The sequence below is a fragment of the Tupaia chinensis genome, unplaced genomic scaffold, assembly GCF_000334495.1.
Source record: "Tupaia chinensis unplaced genomic scaffold, TupChi_1.0 Scaffold000173_1, whole genome shotgun sequence".
Taxonomy (NCBI): domain Eukaryota; kingdom Metazoa; phylum Chordata; class Mammalia; order Scandentia; family Tupaiidae; genus Tupaia; species Tupaia belangeri.
The window spans coordinates 1815269-1835838 of record NW_006159648.1 but is presented as its reverse complement, the minus strand read 5'-3'; the positions used below and the strand labels follow the sequence as shown (position 1 = coordinate 1835838).

General features: G+C 38.1%; 1 protein-coding gene across 10 annotated transcripts in view; it reads right to left on the bottom strand.

Annotated features, from left to right (window-relative positions):
- ADGRL3 (adhesion G protein-coupled receptor L3) overlaps positions 1-20570 on the bottom strand; it is a 609531-nt gene that overhangs the window by 161274 nt on the left and 427687 nt on the right. For all 10 annotated transcript variants that reach the window (XM_006146256.3, XM_006146257.3, XM_014586938.2 and 7 more), the window contains one exon: positions 555-738. In XM_006146256.3, coding sequence (XP_006146318.1) covers positions 555-738 — 184 coding nt within the window. The remainder of the gene's footprint in view (positions 1-554; positions 739-20570) is intronic.

The window sequence follows — 20570 nt, the reverse complement described above, 5'->3', positions numbered from 1 at the left end:
CTCACAATAAAAATAGTTTTATATTCTTCAGGGGCCAAATACTGCAATTAGGAAGCATTGTTTTATTATCTTCACTCAAATGATTTATTTCTTTATATGGGGTTGTCAGAAAAGTTATGATGCCTTTCAGACAAAAAAAACATGAAAACTACATCATGACTTTTCCAACAACCCAACAGTATATGATTCAAAGATGGTCTTAATTATAACTGAAATGACTCATAAGCCGTGCCTTAAAAGAATAAAACTGTAAATAGCACAATGCATACGTAGACACATAGGTGCCTAAACATTCTAAAAAACATAAACAGCCCTCATTGTAAGTGATCTCTGGCTAACGTAACTAATTTTAGAATGTTTTAAGAAGGGTAAACTACATAATTTTCAACTCTTGTAGTCAATGAGTGGTGACGTCCTTCTCACTTTAGGGAAAAACGTAAGACTTATCTTGTTTGAAATAAAGGATCACTTATATGCAGGACACCAGAGATACTCTTTTTCCTCTTGAGCTATGCAAGGATCTCTGGCCCTTCTGTATACCAAAGGCCACTTACGAATATTGTCTGTGTTCTCCCTGACAATGTCAGTCTTCAAAAGGTTATCAGCCAGCACAAAAGCACTCTCCTCCACCGTGTCAAGCAACATGGTGGCTGCTCGGAGTTGATCGCTCGTAGTCAGGTCTCTCCACGCATTCAAAGCTTGTGGCTGGAGGAGGTTGTTAACTGTCTCGACCATTGCCTACGAGAGGATGAACAGAATGACAGAGGTCTCCAGTGAACCACAGAGCTGTCAGAAATCCAGGTGAACATGTTGCCCAGCAAGCAAGGATCAGCGGTGTGCATGAGTTCAGTATTGTCCCAGCCTCCCCTGTGACATGCTGCAGCCGAGGCAGTCATTATTTGGCTCTGTCAAACCCAAGCTGAGACTTTGCAAGGCAAGACGAAACCTGTTTTTATTTTGAAGGACAACAAATAGAGCCATGCTTGTGTCTTACAATCAATAGCCCTGGCTTTAGTAAGACGCTGATCGCATAATTAAATTATTTGGCTGGGGAACTGTTGACAAGTAATTGAAACCAACGGTTTTACCACATCACCCACAGAAAATAACTGTTTTCTACACATCGCCATAACACTGCATTCTGAGCACAGCAGAGATTTCACGGAGCACTATCAACAAGACAATACAAGAATTTGTTGCCTATAGGTTGAGAACTCACTGAACAAACCAATTTTTTTTTTTTTTTTTGGCCAGCCAGGAAAATGTCAGAATGGGGAAAATATCAAAGCATACATACTCCCAGGGGCTCTGGATATGTTCTATGAGGAGAGAAACCTCCTTCATGCTGTTTGTTACTAGGAAAGGGAATAAACAGCTGGACTTCGCTACCTCAGGCCCTCAGGTATTTTTTTTTCTTTAGAAAAATCAGCAGTGGGTATGCTACATGTAGAGTCAAAGTGCCACATTTCTCATTGCTCGATCCCCCCCCAAAAAGCATTTCTGTAGTTACAATTTATATATTTCCTGTGGTTTGCTTTATGCTGCAGGTTACAAAGCAAAGCAAAAAATAAATAAATAAATAAAGTCATCCTGCTAAGGTTTTGAGTTTCATTCAAACACAGAGAATTGCAAAATAGAAAAATACAACACCTGCAGTTTGAAAGTGAGCATCTCTGAACCTGTGTATTATGAAATATGCATCTAATCCAAAAACGAAGTTGAATAAGAAGCCAACACAGACACAGCTTCTAGGCAGCACTGAGTGTTTTAAAACAGGACTCTGATTATTGACACACTGGCAGAGGGGCTGGGAGAGTTGGGAGAAAGATCCTCAACTGCCGCAGGGTTTTCTTCTGGCTGGAGTGTTCATAGTAACCAAGTAACAACTGTTAAAAATTCAGCCTCATAATGAAACACCTTGGCCGCCAATTAACACCAGCTTTAAAAACTAATTTGTCTTTTGATAAAAGTTGTTTTTCTTGATATTTTCCAAGCTACTCCAAGTTCTGGCTTAAAAACCAACATCGCTGGACTTTTAAGTAAGAGCCTTACTCACAACTTGCACACTGTGCGTCATTAAACACACACACACACACACAAACACACAAGACAAAATTCTCCTGAGGTGGAACACTGGGCATTTTCACATAGCGTGCTTTGCCCTGTAACTTGTTCTGGATTTAAAGCATGACCTCGTAGCCAGACAAAAGTATTTCCGGATCACAACAAAACTATCTGCTTTTGCTTTCCAGGAAGTTCTCTATAATGCCAACAGGAGTAATGCCAACAGGAAATGCCAAAAAAAAGAGGTGCCAGAAGAGAACAAACAAAACAAGTCTAGGTATTTTCTAAAGCCAAAGTGAGAACACAGATCTCTGGAGTGCAAAGAAGTATTCATTCTTCTTAGGATTAGATGCTTTTCTGAATTCCCTGGAAATGCTCCGACAATACAACATGTGAGAATTTACACCTATTCTTTAAAGAAAAGTCATTTAACACTGTGCTAATCATCTTAAAAACTAGTTAATCATTTTACATTGATTAAATCATATCTCAGAGAAGACTGGTGATAACACAATACTTCTGCTCTTCATGTCTTTTATTTTTAGTTAAAAAAAATATAAAATGAGAAAAATAAAGAAAAAGAAACAACTATGGTTATCTCTGAAAATGTTTTAAATAAGAACCTGTCCAAAAACTAAGTCATGAAGAAACAAAGTTTGAATCGCTTGGTAACTAGTATGGAGACTGAATGAGGACTAAAAACCTTCCAACAAACAAAAGCCCAGGGCCAGATGGTTTCACTGATGCATTCTACCAAACATTTCAAAGAAGAATAAACACCAATCCTTCTCAAACTCTTCAAAAAGTCAAATGGGAGGGAACAACTCCAAATACATTTTATGAGGTCAGCAAGATTCTGATACCAGAGTCACCACAAGGCATGATAACTAAGGCCACATCTCTGATGAGCATAGGCACAAAAACCCTCAACAAAAGACTAGCACATTAAAAGGATCATACACCATGACCAAGTACCATTTATCTCTGGGATGCAAGGATAGTTCAACATATAAAAATCAACTAATGTGATACACCACACTTAACAGAATAAAGGATAATATCACATGATTTTCTCAATAGAGGCAGAAAACGTACTTGACAAAATCAGCACCTTCTTAACAATAAAAAGCACTAAAAACAAGGACTAGGAAGAAATTATCTCAACATAATAAAGGCCATATATGAAAAGCTTTTAGCTAGCATTATACTCAACAATTAAAAACCTGAAAGCTTTTCCTCTAAGATCAGGCACAAGGCAAGGATGCCTATTCTTCTACTAAATACAGTACCAGAAGTCTTAGCTAGAGCAAATAGGGGAAAAAAAGAAAAGAAAAAAAAAAAAAGAAAGAAAGAAAGAAAAGGGGAGTAAGCATCCAAATTGGAAATGAAAAAGTAAAATTGTCTGTTTGCAGACAATATGAGTCAATATATAGAAAACCCAAAAGACTCCATAAAAAAAAAGAAAAGAAAAATGTTAGAACTAATAAATCCAAGAACCTAATATCACAGCTTTACCCCCCCAAAAAAAATCCCTTTGAATTGATAGCAAAAGAATCAAAGGCACCGCTTATCTTAGATTTATAACTGAACAGACAATAAGATATAATTATACATCTCCATTATATTTTCCAAACTTTTATCTTCTCAAATAAGAAAGAGTTATTAAAGCCTACATAATATCCAAGTTGATTAAGAAACAACATACTTAAAATGATGCCTTTAAACTTGAGATTGGGTGGATTATGATACAATGTAAGATCTGCTAAGGCTCCTTAAAAAAATACTTGCTCTTGACTGCGTCAGTAGAACTGCAAGAAAATCATGACCCAGGGACTGAGAAACAGTGTTCTGCACTGTCACAACCAGAGTGTGGGATCTGAAACCACATCCATCCACTGATTTTGTACCTGGACTCGTCTTACCAGCTATGTGACATTTGGGCACGTTACTTCATTTCTATGCACCTCATTTATAAATCGAAGAGGACAATATAATCATCCATCTCATAAAATTGCCTGGCTCGTAATAAATGCTCGAGATATCATCTTATTTTTACTTTAATTTGATATCACATTCCAGTGTCCAAAAAAGAGAAATCTTCACTTCATAAGCACAAACCATATCTGATAATTACTAAATAGCCATACTAAATCCTTTCATAGATCTGGAAGGATTCTGCAATGCAGTTGTCATAATTCGACCTCTTACACACTTAACTGCAAATACCTACACTACCTGGAGCTTTGAGAAACAGGAGAATAAAAGTAGCATATATTTTAAATAGTTCATAGTGAGTTTGCTAGAAGCTTAATACATTGGCCCCTTTTTTTTTTTTTTGGAGGGGTTTTTGCTATAGTGCGTGTGCGCTCGCCAGACAGAGAGACAGAAAGCGAGAAATCGCTCCCCAGGGGGGATGGCCACACCGATCCCTTCTCTTCCAGATCTCCTCTCGGGATCTGGGGCACACACGCACATGCGTCTGGCGTGAGTTTAAGCTACCAGGTCCGAGACTCAAGCCACAGTCGACTACATGGGAGTCCAGCAACATAGCCATTATGCTAACTGCTGGTCCCAATACATCAGCCCTTTTTCTGCTAAAGAGATGGCACAATTAAATCCATCTTAGTAGCTTTATAATGAATACAAACTATTTAAGCTTTCTGTAGGTTCCTGACATGTCTCTGTTGCCAGCCGAACCAAGGCCAATTACACAGGCACAACTCCTCAGTGATAGTGAATACTTCTATTTGGTTTTCCTTACATGAGAGGGTCTTCAAAAAGTTAATGAAAATAGATATTATAAAAAAACTATGCATATTTCAAAAATATTATGCACTCAAATTAACTCATACTTTAATTCCACTTTTCCACAACCTTTATAAGGTCCTTTTGTATATTTATAGATTTGTATATTTTATCCATAAATGATGGCATCTGCGCACAAAATAATTTTTTTTCTCAAACTACTTATCTGGATTACTTTCGTTAGTTCAACATCCTCTCTTTACAAGCCAACTGATTTTCATTTTATTTGGTTACAAAGAAATAAGCTAAACGATATTTAGAACCCAAGTCAAATGGTAAATGTACAATGAATTTGTTTACATTTTAGAACTGGTTCTGGGATATCACTTTAGGGTTCAAGGATTCTCACTGATTTCTGCTGTTGTAAATATGTTGCTCACCTGTAATTGATATTCTAAGTTAGGTGAAAGTAAGATTGGTCCTGAATTTATCTTTTAGCTTTTTCTATTCTTATTATAATGTCTCAATTCGGGAGGGGGGGAATCACCTAATGATTTTGAAAAGTGCAGATGAAAACAATCTAAAATTTTGAGAGGTAATATTTAATCAAAAAGTCCTTGCAGAAAGTAAATACTAACTCACTTCATTATCTTTTTAAAAAGAATTATTCATTTCCTTTTATCTATCATTATTAATTTTTAATTGGATCAGAAAGAGACAGAGAGAGAGAGAGGAATATTGAGAAAGCAAGGCCCTAGGTCTGGAATTCATACTGCTGTCAGCCTCGTGGCAGTCCAGCATCTAACCACCACACCACCTGCCAGCCCTTGTTATCTTTTTAAATTAAATAATAATTTATTTAATTTTATTTGTTCATTCATTTATTTTAATTTGATGAGAAAGTGAGAAAACGAGAGAGGGAGAGAGAAAGTGGGAAAGTGGGAAAGCAAGCCACCAGGTCCAGTATTTGAACCATAGTTGGCCATGTGGGAATGTCCAGCGCCTTAACCACCACACCACCTGCTGGTCTCCTCTTCCCCCCACCCCCCCCTTACCCCTGTTATCTTTTTTAAAACACTGGAAACTGAATAAGAAGACAAGCATTAGAAATTTGCATTCCAGTTCTGCCACTAAATTTCAGTGTCTTGGGACAAATGATGGTTTCTAATCAACCCAAAAGATGTGAAACACACGAGAAAATAAATCTTATCATATTTCAATTTGACAGCAGAGAGCTGTGGATGTTATTTTTCTTTTCTTCCCACAGGATATTGATGACACTACATTTATTTTTGACTGTTTCTAAAAATCAAATACAAATTGTAAAGAGTTAAAAATCACTTAGAGTCACATGTGGATTATAAGCATTCCATATCTCTCTGGACATTTATTTGCTCTGCATAACATTATTGGAACTCTTATCATTACATTAAGACCTTAAACAAATTCATTTAACTAATTTTACGCAGAGCATATAATTGTGGCAAGTTTGTTATAGATGTTATACACTTTATAGTCACACTTCACATACTTTAAAAGGGAAAATTTACTTATTTGTTATAACTTCTATGAAGAATCTTAGAGAAAAAAGTTACATATCCTTGCAATGACAGTATCTGTAATTATTCCAAGACTATGTACTTGTGAAACACCTAAGATGCTTTAACAGGAATGCACAGAAGAAACTGGTGAGAAGCACATCAATGGCATTTCTAACCCAGGTGAACAATAAATCTTAAACTGGAAGACAGGTAGAGTCATCTGGGGAACCTAGTCACTCTTCCTCTACCTGAAAAACCACAGAAATAAACAACCAGAAAGAAGGAATGACGTGCAGAAAGATGCATAACTTTACCACCACTGTGATTTTCTGAAGACAAGTATATTTTGTTTGTTTGTTTGACAGATTTTTGCTACAGGTCATGGAGACAGAGAGAGAGACAGAGAAATAGAAACTGAGAAATCACCCCCCAGGGGGGGATGGTCACACCACAATCCCTTCTTCGTTCTCCCCTTGGGATTTTTGGGCACACACACACACACACACACACACACACACCCCTAGTGTGTTTCAAGCTGCCAGGTCTGGGACTCAAAATACGATCAGCCATGTGGGAATCCAACACCACAAATGCAATACCACCTGCCAAAGCTTATTATTTTTTTTAAATTTGTTAAAGGGTGCACACCCTTGGCCAGAGAGAGTGGGAGAGGGAAAGTGAGAAAACACCTCCAGGCAGAGATGACCATGTTACAATCCCTTCTCTTCGAATTCTCCCGAGGATTTTGGTAACACGGGCACATGCACCTGGCATCTTTTTCAAGCATGTCTGTGACTCAAATAGCACAGTCAAGAGATCCAGCTGCTTTAACCACCATGCCACCAGCTGTCCTGTCAAGCTTTTTAATTATGAGCTCATTCAAGTTTTCACTCTACTATCATCTATTCTAAGATGTCTTTGATAATATGCAAAAGTAGACTTTCCCATGAGCTTTCTGAAATCCCCTTACATATCTGCCATTGGAGAAAAGGTACGCTTCTGGAGGGCAGAGACTCTCTTTAACATTGAAGGGCGAGAAACAGTGTTCAATAACTTTTTGTCGAATGATTTGTCATCCAGGGAAGACTCAAATTTAGGTCAGTTTTCTTTCATTTCATAATTGCAAATCAATACCTCTGAAGGTACTAGGTTTCAGAATAAATGTCTTAATTTTTAAAAATTCAACTGGTAACACTATATGAATTTACTGTGCATAACATGATGTTTTGAAAAATATATACATTGTGGAATGGTTCAATCCAGCTAACTAACGCACAGTAATGACAAATGATAAAACCTATTAACGAGCCAATTTTTTTTTTTAATTATCCTCATTTAAGATTTGATATCATAAAGAACTCTGTCTTAGTTTGGGCTGCTATAACAAAACAGCCTAGACAGGCTAATTGAGAAACAACACAAATTTATCATGCACTGTTCTGGACGTTGGAAAGTCCAAGACCAAGGTGCCAACAGATTTCGAGTCTGGTGAGGTTTCACTGTGTATCCTCACAGGGTGATGAGAAGAAACAAACACTTGAACTTCTTTTATAAGGGCACTAATCTCATCCCTATAAGCTCTCTCTGCTTCATGACTTAATCATCTTCCAGATGCCTCACCTCAACACCGCTACCCTGGAACTGACTTTCATCACAGGAATTACGGAGAGGCACAGATGTTCAGACCATAGCAGGCTCCCAGTTCAACATTTACTCAACTTGAATAGAATTATTCATATTTGCATCTGGGCTTCTCACTGGACTGTGATTTCTTCAAGGGAGAGATCATATTCATTCCTTCTCCTCCGAGTAAATTTTAGGGCCTCAGTACATCTTGGGTACTCAATACTTACTACACACCTTATTTTTATTATCAAAGTATTAGTGACTTTATTATACATAAGAGGAAAACTGAGAGCACCCTCTTTTAGTTCTTTAACTTTTTTGTGTGTCTCCCAAAAAGTCCTGTGAAGGAAAAAAGTGATCAGATTACACCATGTTTTGGAAAGAAGACAGGCAGAACTGAGATGACAATTAGACTTTGGAAGAAAAGCTAAACCACAGCTTGCGGTAGTGAATACAGACCACTATGTATAACAACAAAATATTTTCTTTAAAAAGTTTTCAAAAATATATTTTAAAAAATTATTTTATTTAACTTTATTTTAATTTGAGCAGGGAGGGACACAGTGAGAGAGAGTGGGAAAGTGAGAAAGCAAGTTACCAGGTCTGGGACTCGAACCACAGTCAGCCATGTGGGAGTCCAATGCCCTTAACCACCATGCCAGCTGCCAGTCCCCCAAAGTAGTAAGTGTACCAAAACTAACTTTCAATGTAATTTGATGAGATTTTATTAAATACGTATGATATGCAAAGAACTAGGGAGGGCACTGTTAACACAGAGAAGGAAAACACAAGTTTGTCTTCCATTTGCCTATGCACCAAGGCAGAAGATTAGTTGTAAAGCCCCACAGCATATTGGGCAAAACAGTAATGGATTTGTGGGCGTGGTAGCGCCTGCCCTATGGCAAAACAGTAATGCACTGTTGATGGGGAGGATCAGAAAAGTTCTCAGAAGGCATCTGTTTTTGAGTTAAACACCAAAAGATGAATCCATTTTTCTCACATCTAAAGAAAAAATTCATTGACATTAACATGGTGATAATAGTAGCCCATTTGGAAACTGAGAGCAATTATTTCATTATCAGTAGAGAAATTTTAAAGTAATAAATTAGTGACAGCCACTTGATAAACTGCCTACTCATATAAATTATATTTTACTCTTTACTTCAATCAGGGTTTTTTATATATATATATATTTTCAAAACTCAGTGCAACCTGTCTTTATCCATATATACTATAATCATTATGCTGGGCAATGTTGTTTTACTTGCACTATATTACACATACAATGACATTTAAATACTTTTACATATATATGTAATTTACATGAATTTAAAATATTAGGAACAAAGTTTTCTTTAGTATTTTATTCTTGACTTCTCAGTAAAAGGTTTGTATCTTGAGAATAAAATATACTATAGCAAATGTTTAAAATGATTACTGAGTAGAGCACACGGTACTCCAATCTGTTTTTAGATATTGATTCAAAGCAAAATTTTAAAGGTCAAATGTTAGAAGAGACTTCAAAAACAGTTTATAACTTGTAGATTTTTTATTAGAAGTCAAGTTGAGTGACTGATATTTACACATCTGATCAATAAACCTAAGGTTCTTTGTATAAGTACTGTCATTTAATATAACTAAGCATATAAAAGCTACTAATCTCTAAACTCCCTTTTATATTAGAGTGAAGTGCTGGCATTTTCAAGTCTTAATTAAAATTAGACTGTATAGCACAACTGAACTTAATATAGTAATAAGAACCTTTAAGACGAAAATAAGATAAAACTAAAATTTCATGGAAATAATTGCTTCTTTAAGAGAGCCTTTGTTTTCATAAAGTATACTTTTGGGACCAGCAGTTGGCATAATGGCTATGTCACTGGACTCCCATGTAGCTGACTGCGGTTCGAGTCCTGGACCTGGTAGCTTAAATTCACACAGGGCGCATGTGCGTGTGTGCCCAAGAGCCCAAGAGGAAAATGGAGGAGAAGGGATTGTGGTATGGCCATCCCTCCTGAGAGGTGATTTCTCACTTTCTGTCTCTCTCTCTCTCTCTGTCTTTCTGGCAAGTGCAGGCACCCTATAGCAAAAACCTTTCCAAAAAAAAGAAAAAGTATATTTTTAACAAACTGTTTGATTGTATCAATTGTAAGTCTAGTTTAGTTTAGGGAGAAATGACTGAATTCTGTCAAATAAACCTATATTGTGTTACACCATTTAAATGGAACTATACAGACTTGACATAACCTTCTTGCTAACTTAGTGTTCATTCGACAAATATTAATTGAGCACCTTTAATGGGGCAGTCAATTAGCGTGCAGCAAGAAAGACAAATGTTACACCATCCTTCAAGATAATAACAATACAGTGAGACAAGAAAATTAAGTAATGTAAATCCAACTGTCATGCTTTGTAACAATGGAAGCACAGGGTTTAAGCTCTGTACTGGAAAGACTCCATGAAGTAGGAGAATTCTAAGCAGAAATTTAACCTGAAATTGATCAAAGAAGCAAGGGGGAGCAGCATGTATTTATAGGCACGGAGTTGGACGGAAATAGGTATTTTGGTGCCATGATCTAGTGGTAGAGGGAGCTGGGTCCCTTATGACTGACCATGGTACAAATTCCAGACTAAAAGGCTTGAAAAACACACTGGGTGCCCAGAATCCCAAATGAAGGAAGAAATGGAAGGGAAAGGATTTTGGCATGATCATCCCCACAGAAGATGCTTTCTCTTTCTCTCTGCCTCTTTCTGACAAGTTCGTGAGCACTTTGGCAAATTTAAGAAAAAGAAAAAGGTTCTGAGTTCATTTCTTGAGACTGCGCCCTCTCCAGCATTCTAGGTGTATATGCATGCCTGTCATACAGGCTGGCTAGAGCTGGGGGAGAATTTCAGTATGAAGATCTTATTGGGGTGTATATATCCCTGTTTCTGTCTCTTTCTCATGGAATAAATAAATAAACCTGAAAAATAGATAGTGAGGGACCAGCACGTGTTGTGGCGGTTGGGGTGCTGGACTCCCACATGGTCAACTGTGGTTACATCCTGGACCTGGAGGCTTCCTTTCTCACTTTCCCTTTCTCTCGCTTTGGTGAATACACGTGCCCTAAAGCAAATTAAAAAGTAATAATGATAAATAAAATAAAATGACTAATTCTTTAACAACAACAAAGTAGTGTGTATAAGGGCCTGTGTACATGGGGAGACTATAAGAAACATGATGAGGAGCCAGAAGGTGGTATGGTGGTTAAGGTCACTGGACTCTCACATGGCTAGGAGTTCAAGTCCCAGACCTGGCAGCTTGCTTTCTCACTTTCCCTCTCTCTCTTGATCTGTCCCTCTCTGATCAAATTAAAATAAATAAAGTTAAATAATTCTTTAAAAAAATATGATGAATTAAGATTTGCCTATTTTGAATGAAAAGTACCTGAATGGCCTAATGTAGCAAGGTCTAGACAGGCTCAACACTTACAAGACATTTGTTCTTGATATGCTGTTCAGGCATCATAAAGTAAGTAGCCTTTCTGAAGCTAGTGGTATTTCTAACATTATCCAGATAAACTGAATAGAAAGGAAAGAACTGACAGCAGAAAAGCACGGACAACAGAGGAGAAAATAAAGTAAGAATATTCAACAATGGAGATGAAACAGATTAATATTCAGAAGAGTGTGGCATCACAGAAGTCAAGGAAAGAGCGTTTCCACCAATTCCAAAAATAACTCAATCATGAAAGTATCCAAAATGCTCTTCTTGAAGGAATAATAAACACTCTAGGTTTTTGTTTTTGCTTTTGTTTTATGGGTAACTGATAGAATAGTTGTAAAATAAAGAGGAAAACCACAGTGATGCTGCTTTTGGGGGATAATTCAATTATATGTCATGAGTTCAAAGCAGGGCATTAACACATTGAATAAATATTTTTTGAGCATTTAATAAGTACCAAAACTACTCTATACTTTTGGGATACATCTTAAGAGTAGATTACAAAAAATATCCTATAACTCAACCTTCTGTAAAGGGAAGCAAATAACAAAGTATATGAGGTTAGATAATGTAGAGCCTTATGGAAAATAAAAAGAAAACAGGCAGGAAAGGGAGATTTAGAATCAGAGAGGAGTTGATAGGGTTGGGGGGGGAGGAACAGCTTGTGATTTTAAATGCAAATAATTTCGAAGAATTGAAAAGAGCAATTCACAAGGATAATGGAGTTGAGGGAGTTAGCCATGCAGATACCTAATTTCAATCCAAAGGAGCAACCAGAACAGTCCAAAGCCTTAGAAAGGTATGTGTTTGAAGTGAAGGAAAATAGCAGTGGTGGGGCCGAACACATCAATAGAAATGGTGGTGATGGCACGTAAAGCCGGCGTGCAAGTGAAGACTGGGAATTCAAACATGGACGTGGATGTTTTGAGGTGTCTACTAGACAACAAGTGAGGATATTGAGAAGTTAGTTGAAAAATTAATTCTATACTTCAGCTATTAAAGTATGCTGCAGAAAATATCTGAGAGTCAGCAGATGGCACGGAGGTTAAGGTGGCTGGACATCCGGACTGTGTGATTCAAGTCCCAGACCTGGAAGCTTGAAGAAAACACACTGGGCATGTGTTTATGTGTGCCTAAAATCCTGACAGAAGAATGGAGGAGAAGGGATTGTGGCATGGCCATCCCTTTGGGGGGTAATTTCTCACTCTCTCTCTCTGGCAAATGTACACACTCAATAGAAAACTTAAAAAATGAGAAAAGAGTTGAGAACCATAGACATATAAGTGGAACTGGCATCAAGGAGAGCAGCTGTACAAAAAGAATACAGAACAACGTATTATGCTAAAGACTACTCCACTTTACGGGTTCAGGGAGAACAGGAAGAAGCAGCAAAAGGAGACAGAACGGAAGGGTCAGTGAGGCAGGAAAACAGAGTGAGTTATCCCGAAGAGAGTATAGAGTATATCAAAGTAGGAGGGGTCATTTCTGATTGGCTGAGTAAGCTAAGCACTGACCATTGACCTCTGGTTGAGTAGCATAAAGTTATTAAGGACCTCAACAAGTGCAGTTTCAAGGAAGGAGGAGGGGCAAAATCTGATGGGGTCATGTTAAGAGAACAAGATGACAGGACGGACAACAATGAGTGATAACGCATTGTCAGGATTTCACTGCAGCAGACATGCCAGTAGGCCATTGGAAGTATGAGCCTAGAGCTTCAATTAAACAGCAAATATTTAGAGATCACTTAATATGTGTCAAACACAATGTAAAAGATCCTGAGGCTATAGAAAGAAAAGTGGTCCTTCCCAAGCATCTCAGTGACAGAAAAGTAAAAAAGACATTAAAATAAAACTTGATAATTGCTGCAACAGAAGAAAATAGAGAGTTCTAAGTTCATGTGAGAGGGCATTTATCCAGACTAAGTGGGACAAAGAATGCTTCCCTGGGGTAATTGACACAGAAAGTGGGTGTTGTCAGATAAATCAAAGTTATGGAGATGAAGGGAAGAGAAAGCAAATCTAGAATTAATCTAAGCAAAAAGTATTCTGACTACCACAAAACAAGGATGTGAACTCCAGGCACTTGGTGGCATGGCACTAAAGGATACAAGGGGGTTAGGACAGGCAATTACAAGTACAAACAATTAGCAAGAAGAACCCTGCTCAAACACCATAGACAGAAAAAAAAAGAAATGTTCTTTTTAAAGGGTAGGAGAGAATGGGACCAGCAGTTAGCATAATGGCTGTGTCACTGGACTCCCATGTGGTTCAAGTGTCAGACCCAGTGGCTGAAACTCACACCGGGCACGTGTGTGTACGTGCCCAAGATCCTGAGAGAAAAATGGAGAAGGGATTGCGGTGTGGCCATCCCCCCTAGGGGGGTGATTTCTTGCTTTCTATCTCTCTGTCTCTCTCTTTCTGGCGAGTGCACATGCCCTATAGCTAAAACCTCTTCAAAAAAAGGGTAGAAGAGAGTAATGGACAATCTGAATAGCATCAAGTCATGATCAGATTTGCATTTTTAAAACATTATTCAGCAGTAGGGACAATGAATTAACAGAAGAATCTGGAAAAGTGTAAAGCAGTTGATTAACTATTTTATGAGAATCACTTGCACACAGGTGAGAGCTGAGGCCCTAAGAATGGATGTCAGAGGAAAACAAAGATTGCAGCCGAAATCCTATTGCAAAAATATTATGTCTTGACACTGTGAAAGCTTTTTTAATGGCATTCGAACTCCTGACATCTTTCCATAGCTAAACTACCACTGTGTTCTCCACAGACAGCTTCAGGAGTACTGGTCTTCTTTCTATTCTTGCATCTCCTCATCCACTTCTCACCTAACCACTTTTGCGCTCGATGAACTCTGACCCGGAAATGCTCTTTTCCATGTAGGCACATGGCTGATACTGTATGTCTAGGGCTCGGCTTCACTGTCACCTCCTTAGAAATTATTCTCTGATCCACACAATCTAAAGTAACCAAGCAGTTACTTTTCATCATATGACTCTGTTTTAATTCTTTGTATAGCATTTCTGCTTATTTTATAAGTTTGATTTATTCACTGATTTACTTTTTCTTTCCCAAATTCCTGCTCTACAAGAACAGAATTCCTGTGTGTCTATACCTCTCAATTTCTGCATTCAGGGCAGTGCCTGAAAGATAAGAGCTCCACAAATATTGTCTGACACAGTCAATTAATAAATAAATCTATGCTTTTAAGCCATACATGACGATTATTTTTAAATGGAAAATGTATCTTTCTGACTTAAGAAAGGGTATGCTAATAGAAAAGTCTGAGACACTCACAATCTCACTGACAATTAAATGTAATATCCTGGATAGGATCCTGAAACAAACAAACAAAAGGATGTAAGTAAAAACTAAGGATATCTGAGCAAACTATGGACTGTAATTAGTAATAATATGTCAATATTGGTTCATTAACTATAAAAAAAAATTCTGTACTAGTGTAAGATGTGTATGCATGTGTGTGGGTTGATGTGTGGGAACACTCCATACCACCTGGTCAGTTTTTCTATATATCTAAAACTATCCCAAAAAGCAATGCCTATTAGTAAAAAAAAAAAAAAAAAAAAAAGACATGCTTGCAAACAATGAAAAACACAGAAGTATCTGAATTAAAACCCATAAATCCATTTATGTAGCAATACCACAATCTCAATCAAAAAGAATCTGTTTTTACCAGTCTGCTGTGGGTCTTTCCAGACTTGGAAACATTCACACATACATACAAATGTGATCACTAAAATGCTGTCATGTGATGTTTTTTGCTGGCTTATTTTTACTTGAAAATATATCACTTTTTTTTTTTTTATTTAAGGCAACACAAGCTCTTCCTCACTCTTTCTGTGGCTAAAGAGTTGCCCATTATTTGGAATAGTCGTTTATTGAACTGATTTCCTACGGATGAAGAGTTAAGTTGTTTTGGTGATGTAAACTATGACCCGAAGCTACCTTGTGATAACTAACAAATAATTTTAATGGTTATTTTTTCTTTCTTTTTCTTTTTAATTTGCCAGAGAGTGTGCATGCTCACCAGAGAGAGACAGAGACAGAAAGGAAGTAAGAAAGCACTCCCCATGGAGAATTGTCGCAATCCCTTCTCATTTACCCCTCTTTTATAAGGTTTTGGGTATGCATGTACACATACCCTATGTATTTCCAAGCCACTCATTCTGACCACAAAGTAGGCTGACTTATCCACCATATCACAGTCTGCCCCCCCGTAATAATTTCTACACATTTATTCTTTTCCATGGAGAAATGGTGTCCACTGTGTGGGTCTGTTACATGCTACTCCCACAATCTCTATTTTGGGCAAAGAGAACAACACTGTTTTGTGATTGCATGACAAGACTATAAAGAAACTTGGATGTGGGTAAAAATAGTCTTCTCCAGCAGGATATTTCAAAAGCTGTTAACAGTGATTGCTTTGCAGAAAGAGAGCTGAATGGAGAGAGAGGTGACAGACAAGGTTAAACTATCCAGCTACAACAGGGCATCGCTGAAATAGACAACAAAGTTAGCGAATGCCCTGGCGATAACAAAGCAGCAGTTCTGGCTGGATGGAGACATATTTATTACTTTTTTTTTAAAGTTTATTTTTTCTAGGAGAGAGTGACAGAGAAAGAGAGTCACTCTCAGCAGGGTCTTCACACTGCATTCCACCCCTAGCCTCAGCCCATCAGAATCAGAAGCATGAATGCATGGACCGGGTGTACCCAGGGAAACCTTGGGACACAAACCCACACCCTGCTCCTGAGGCTTCAGCATCATGGAGCACTGTATTATCACTCTGCTACTGCAGCTGACCCTGTTATTCTGCCCTTTAATTTTAAAACAATTACCTATGTGAGCAATTCAAAAAAGCACTTAAAAGAAGAAAAATGCAATCTGAAAATGGTGTGAAATAGTTTTTTAAAAAATGACTAACTCACGACCACGCGTCCCGGACCTGGTGGCTTAAAACTCACGCCGGGAGCGTGTGCGTGCGTGCCCAAGATCCCAAGAGGAGAATGGAGGAGAAGGGATTGCGGCGTGACCATCCCCCCTGGGGGGTGATTTATCGCTTTCTGTCTCTATGTCTCTCTGTCTGGCAAGCACACGCGCCCTATAGTGAAAATCTCTCCAAAAAAAAAAAAAAAGACTAACTCAGACTATGACTAACGGAAACATCAAAAGACATATAAATCTCTAGGAATGGTTCAAAAGTAACCTTACCATTGACATAAATCTATGGTAGATGATTCTATCAAAAGCGAAGATTTCACGATGTATCATGAAATCAAAGTGCTTTAGTTGCATGTGAGAATAATATTAATAGTTGCTCACTATTCTTCCTCCATTAGACATACAATCATTGCAAACCTTGTCTAGCGGCAAAGCTATGCCTGTCTATGGAGTATTTAATTATGCAAATAAGGTATTTAACTATGCATATAGGATAGCCCACTGGACATGATCAGAAGCAGTTGGTGAGATTTCTGGAAAGTACAAAAAGGACACGTCTTTTTTACTTGTTCTTTTCCTTTTTCGTTTGGAGATTAGCAGTGATGGAAAATTAGAAGTGAAATATCCATCTTTTGAGGATGGAAGCCCATGGGTAAAGACAACACAGCAGAAAAACAGAAAAAGTCTTGGTCTCTGATGGTTTCATGAAGTTTTCAAGATTATCCTGAACTGCCTCATCTGGGATTTTTCTTTTAATGTGCAAGAGTAAAGGCCTGGCTTGTTTAAGCAATCATAGTTAAATTTCTGCTACTACCAGCTGTACAAAATTCATAGATTAGATAGAGGAAGATATAAAAATTGTAACTGTGGGGAGTAGTCCTAAAAAAATCATTTGTTTGGTTCTAAGCCATCAGGCAACTACTTTACTGCAAATGATACTTGAAAACTTTCATTTCTTTTCTGACCTGCACCAGAAAAGCTACTGATAATTTCAGAAAGCAGAATCTTAAATCTGTAATATTGTTTTTAATATCTTTTTCCTTCTGGTTAGCTATGTGATCATAAAGCTATTAAAGAAACAGCAAAGCAAATGGATGTGTAGTTTCTTGTGTGTGTGTGTAGAAATATTTTATTTATATTCTATGGACTGAAAACTTTTCTGAAGGTAAATGCTCAGAAAGCAACGGTGCAGAGAATGGAATTTAAATAAACAGTTTTATAATTAAGTAAAGACCCAGGCTTTGATCAGGAAATTAAATGAGAAAAGAGAATCTAAGCCGGTGAAAAGAAGAGAGAAAATATTTTGTTCTAGATGAAAACATTTTATTTGAAAACAGAAGGGTGCTTTTTTTTTTTTCCCCCACCCTTAATTCTAATGACTTCCTGAAGCATTCAGACAGCCATGTATATACAAATAGCACCTGGAACATTTGTTTATTTACAGGAAATATACAAAATGGAGAGGCAGAAATGACTTTTCAAACCAGCCTTCTCTGCCTGACCTGATACATTTGCCAGAGGAATTTTGAGAGATTCCCAGAATGATGTCTTTTCCACAGCAACAGCTGTCATTTTCCTTTGGAGGTCTTTGAGTCATGAAATGTATGAATGACCTATTCAAGCTCTTACATAATAATACCTGGATGATTTACTCTTACAGTGCGTATGAGTTTACCGTCTTTTCATTCAGTGATTGTTCTGTGACAGCATTTAATGACTACAACTTGTCGGGGGGAATTCTTATAACTCTTCTTTATCCAAAACGAGCTGCTCCTGTGTGTGTAGGTGGAACTCACTTTCTTTGATTTCAATGTCTTTTAACAAGAAGTTCAGGGCACCAGAAACATGCAGGGTGCAGATTTATATTTTCTGTCTTACTGACACAAATCAAGTGCAGATTTATCAAGCTGTGAAATATATTAAGTTCACAGGGTTTTAACAAAGGGTTACCAAACCACAAGAACCTGCTGTGATTCAAACTACTTTCAGATGTCCTTTTAATTATATTAAATGAAAGTTTGGGTTGGCTTTGATGCTTATGGGCAAACATCGAAATCTCTTGAAAGAGCTGCTAAAAGTACTCCCTGTTGCTGTAGTTAATATACTACATTGTATGCACACGGCTAGCCAATTTATTCTAGCCACTTTAACAAGGATATCCAGCCTGACAGGCCACACAGAATAGTATCACAAGTCAAGCAAAGCACAAATCATTAGAGGACTCTGAAAGTTGTTTGACATGCACCACGGAGCTCTTTGTCACACAGCCAATTAAGTGACCAAACAAGGAACTCGAAAATACTCATTAATTTCTTCCTAGCAGTATAAATGGAGCTTAGAATCCTTTTTGTCTTACGCACCGAAGGCACACAAGTAAAACTGGCATAATTCAATTTGCACTTGGTCAAAGGTGTAAGCAGCAACTTCGGTTTACAGAAAATCTGCAATGATAACCCGCCCCCCCAAAAAAAGGAAAGAAATGGGCAAAAATGTTTACCTATTACAAACACTAAGATAGATATCCAGGCTTCGACTTCTTTTTTTTTTCCAATTAAACAGAAGTGGATATTACTTTTATCCTTGAAAAGCTGTATCAGCACTTCTGAACAGACTCGGCAGCATCTGAGACCCTGTTTCCTCCTTGAAATAAGTTCTTCAGGGATTCTAGGGTCCCATTCTGCCCTGGTTCTCCTCCGTCCTTAGGCTGCTCTTCAGTCTCCTTTGACGGTTTCTTTTTCTCTCCCTGACCTCTGGATATTACGAGGTCCTGGGGCTCGGAACTAGATTCTTCTCTCTCTTTACACGCATTCCTTTGAATGAATATGTCGAGGACACTGGCTTTAAATGTCGCCGTAAGCCTAACATTTCCCTCTAATGATCTCTAGGCTGGCCTCTCCAACGAACTCCAAGCTTGTACAAATGGAACTGCACATTTAACATCTATAGTGTGTACCTAACAGGCATCGCACACTTCACATGCCCCAGAGCTAAGTGCTTTCCTGGATACCCCCAAATTAGTCACAGATAGACCACCTCAATAAACAACTTCCTCCTTCCAGGTGCTCAGGCAAAATAAACTTGCTCTCATTTCAACTCCTTTTTTTTTTTTTGGACACCTCACACAGTCTCTTAGCAAATCCTCATTGTTTCACCTCTGTTAAAAAACTCTGAATCTGGGGGCCAGCAGTTGACATGGTAGTTAAGGGCTCTGGACTCCCACATGGTTGACCATGTTTTGAGTCCCAGACCTTGGTGGCTTGATTTCTCTCTCTCTCTCTCTGCTCCTCTCTGGTCAAATTAAAATGAATAAATAAAATATATTTCTTTTTAATTCTGAATCTGGGAACTAGCAGGTGGCGTGGTGGTTGGGGCGCTGGGCTCCCACGGGACTGACCATGGTTCAAGTCCCAAACATAATGGCTTGCTTTCTCACTTTCCCCTTCTCTCTCTCTCTCCGTCTGTCTTTCTATGGTTAAATTAAAAATAATAACAAAAGGGACCAGCAGTTGGCATAATGGCTATGTCACTGGACTCCCAAGTAGTCGACCACCGTTTGAGTCCTGGACCCCGTGGCTTAAATTCATACTGGGCATGTGTGCTTGTGTGCCCAAGATCCCGAGAGGAGAATGGAGGAGAAGGGATTGCGGTGTGGCCATCCCCCCTGGAGAGTGATTTCTTGCTTTCTGTCTCTCTGTCTCTCTCTGTCTGGTGAGCGCACACACCCTATAGCAAAAATCTCTACAAAAAAATACATAAATAACAATAATAATAAATAAAATTAAATATTTTTAAAATTTTGAATCTGAATAGTTATCTCAGCATCCAACATTAATATGCTAGTACAAGTGACCATCATTGCTCAATTGCTCCAGCCCATATTTTTCTGAGCTATTCTTCACTTTTAAAATAGATCAGATCATGTCATCTATCTGCTTGGAAACCTGCAGAGGTTTATTGAGTCTGGGAATAAAAGCTGGAGTCCTTGCAATGGTCTATGTGACTCTGGGCCCCTCTTGTATCGCAGATTCATGCCCTGTCACCCTCTGTTCTCTCCCTCCACTCTACATGCCTGGCCTCTTCGAGGGCCCACAGGGAAATCTGCACCTCAGGACTCTGTTCTCTCCGCTGGGATGCTTT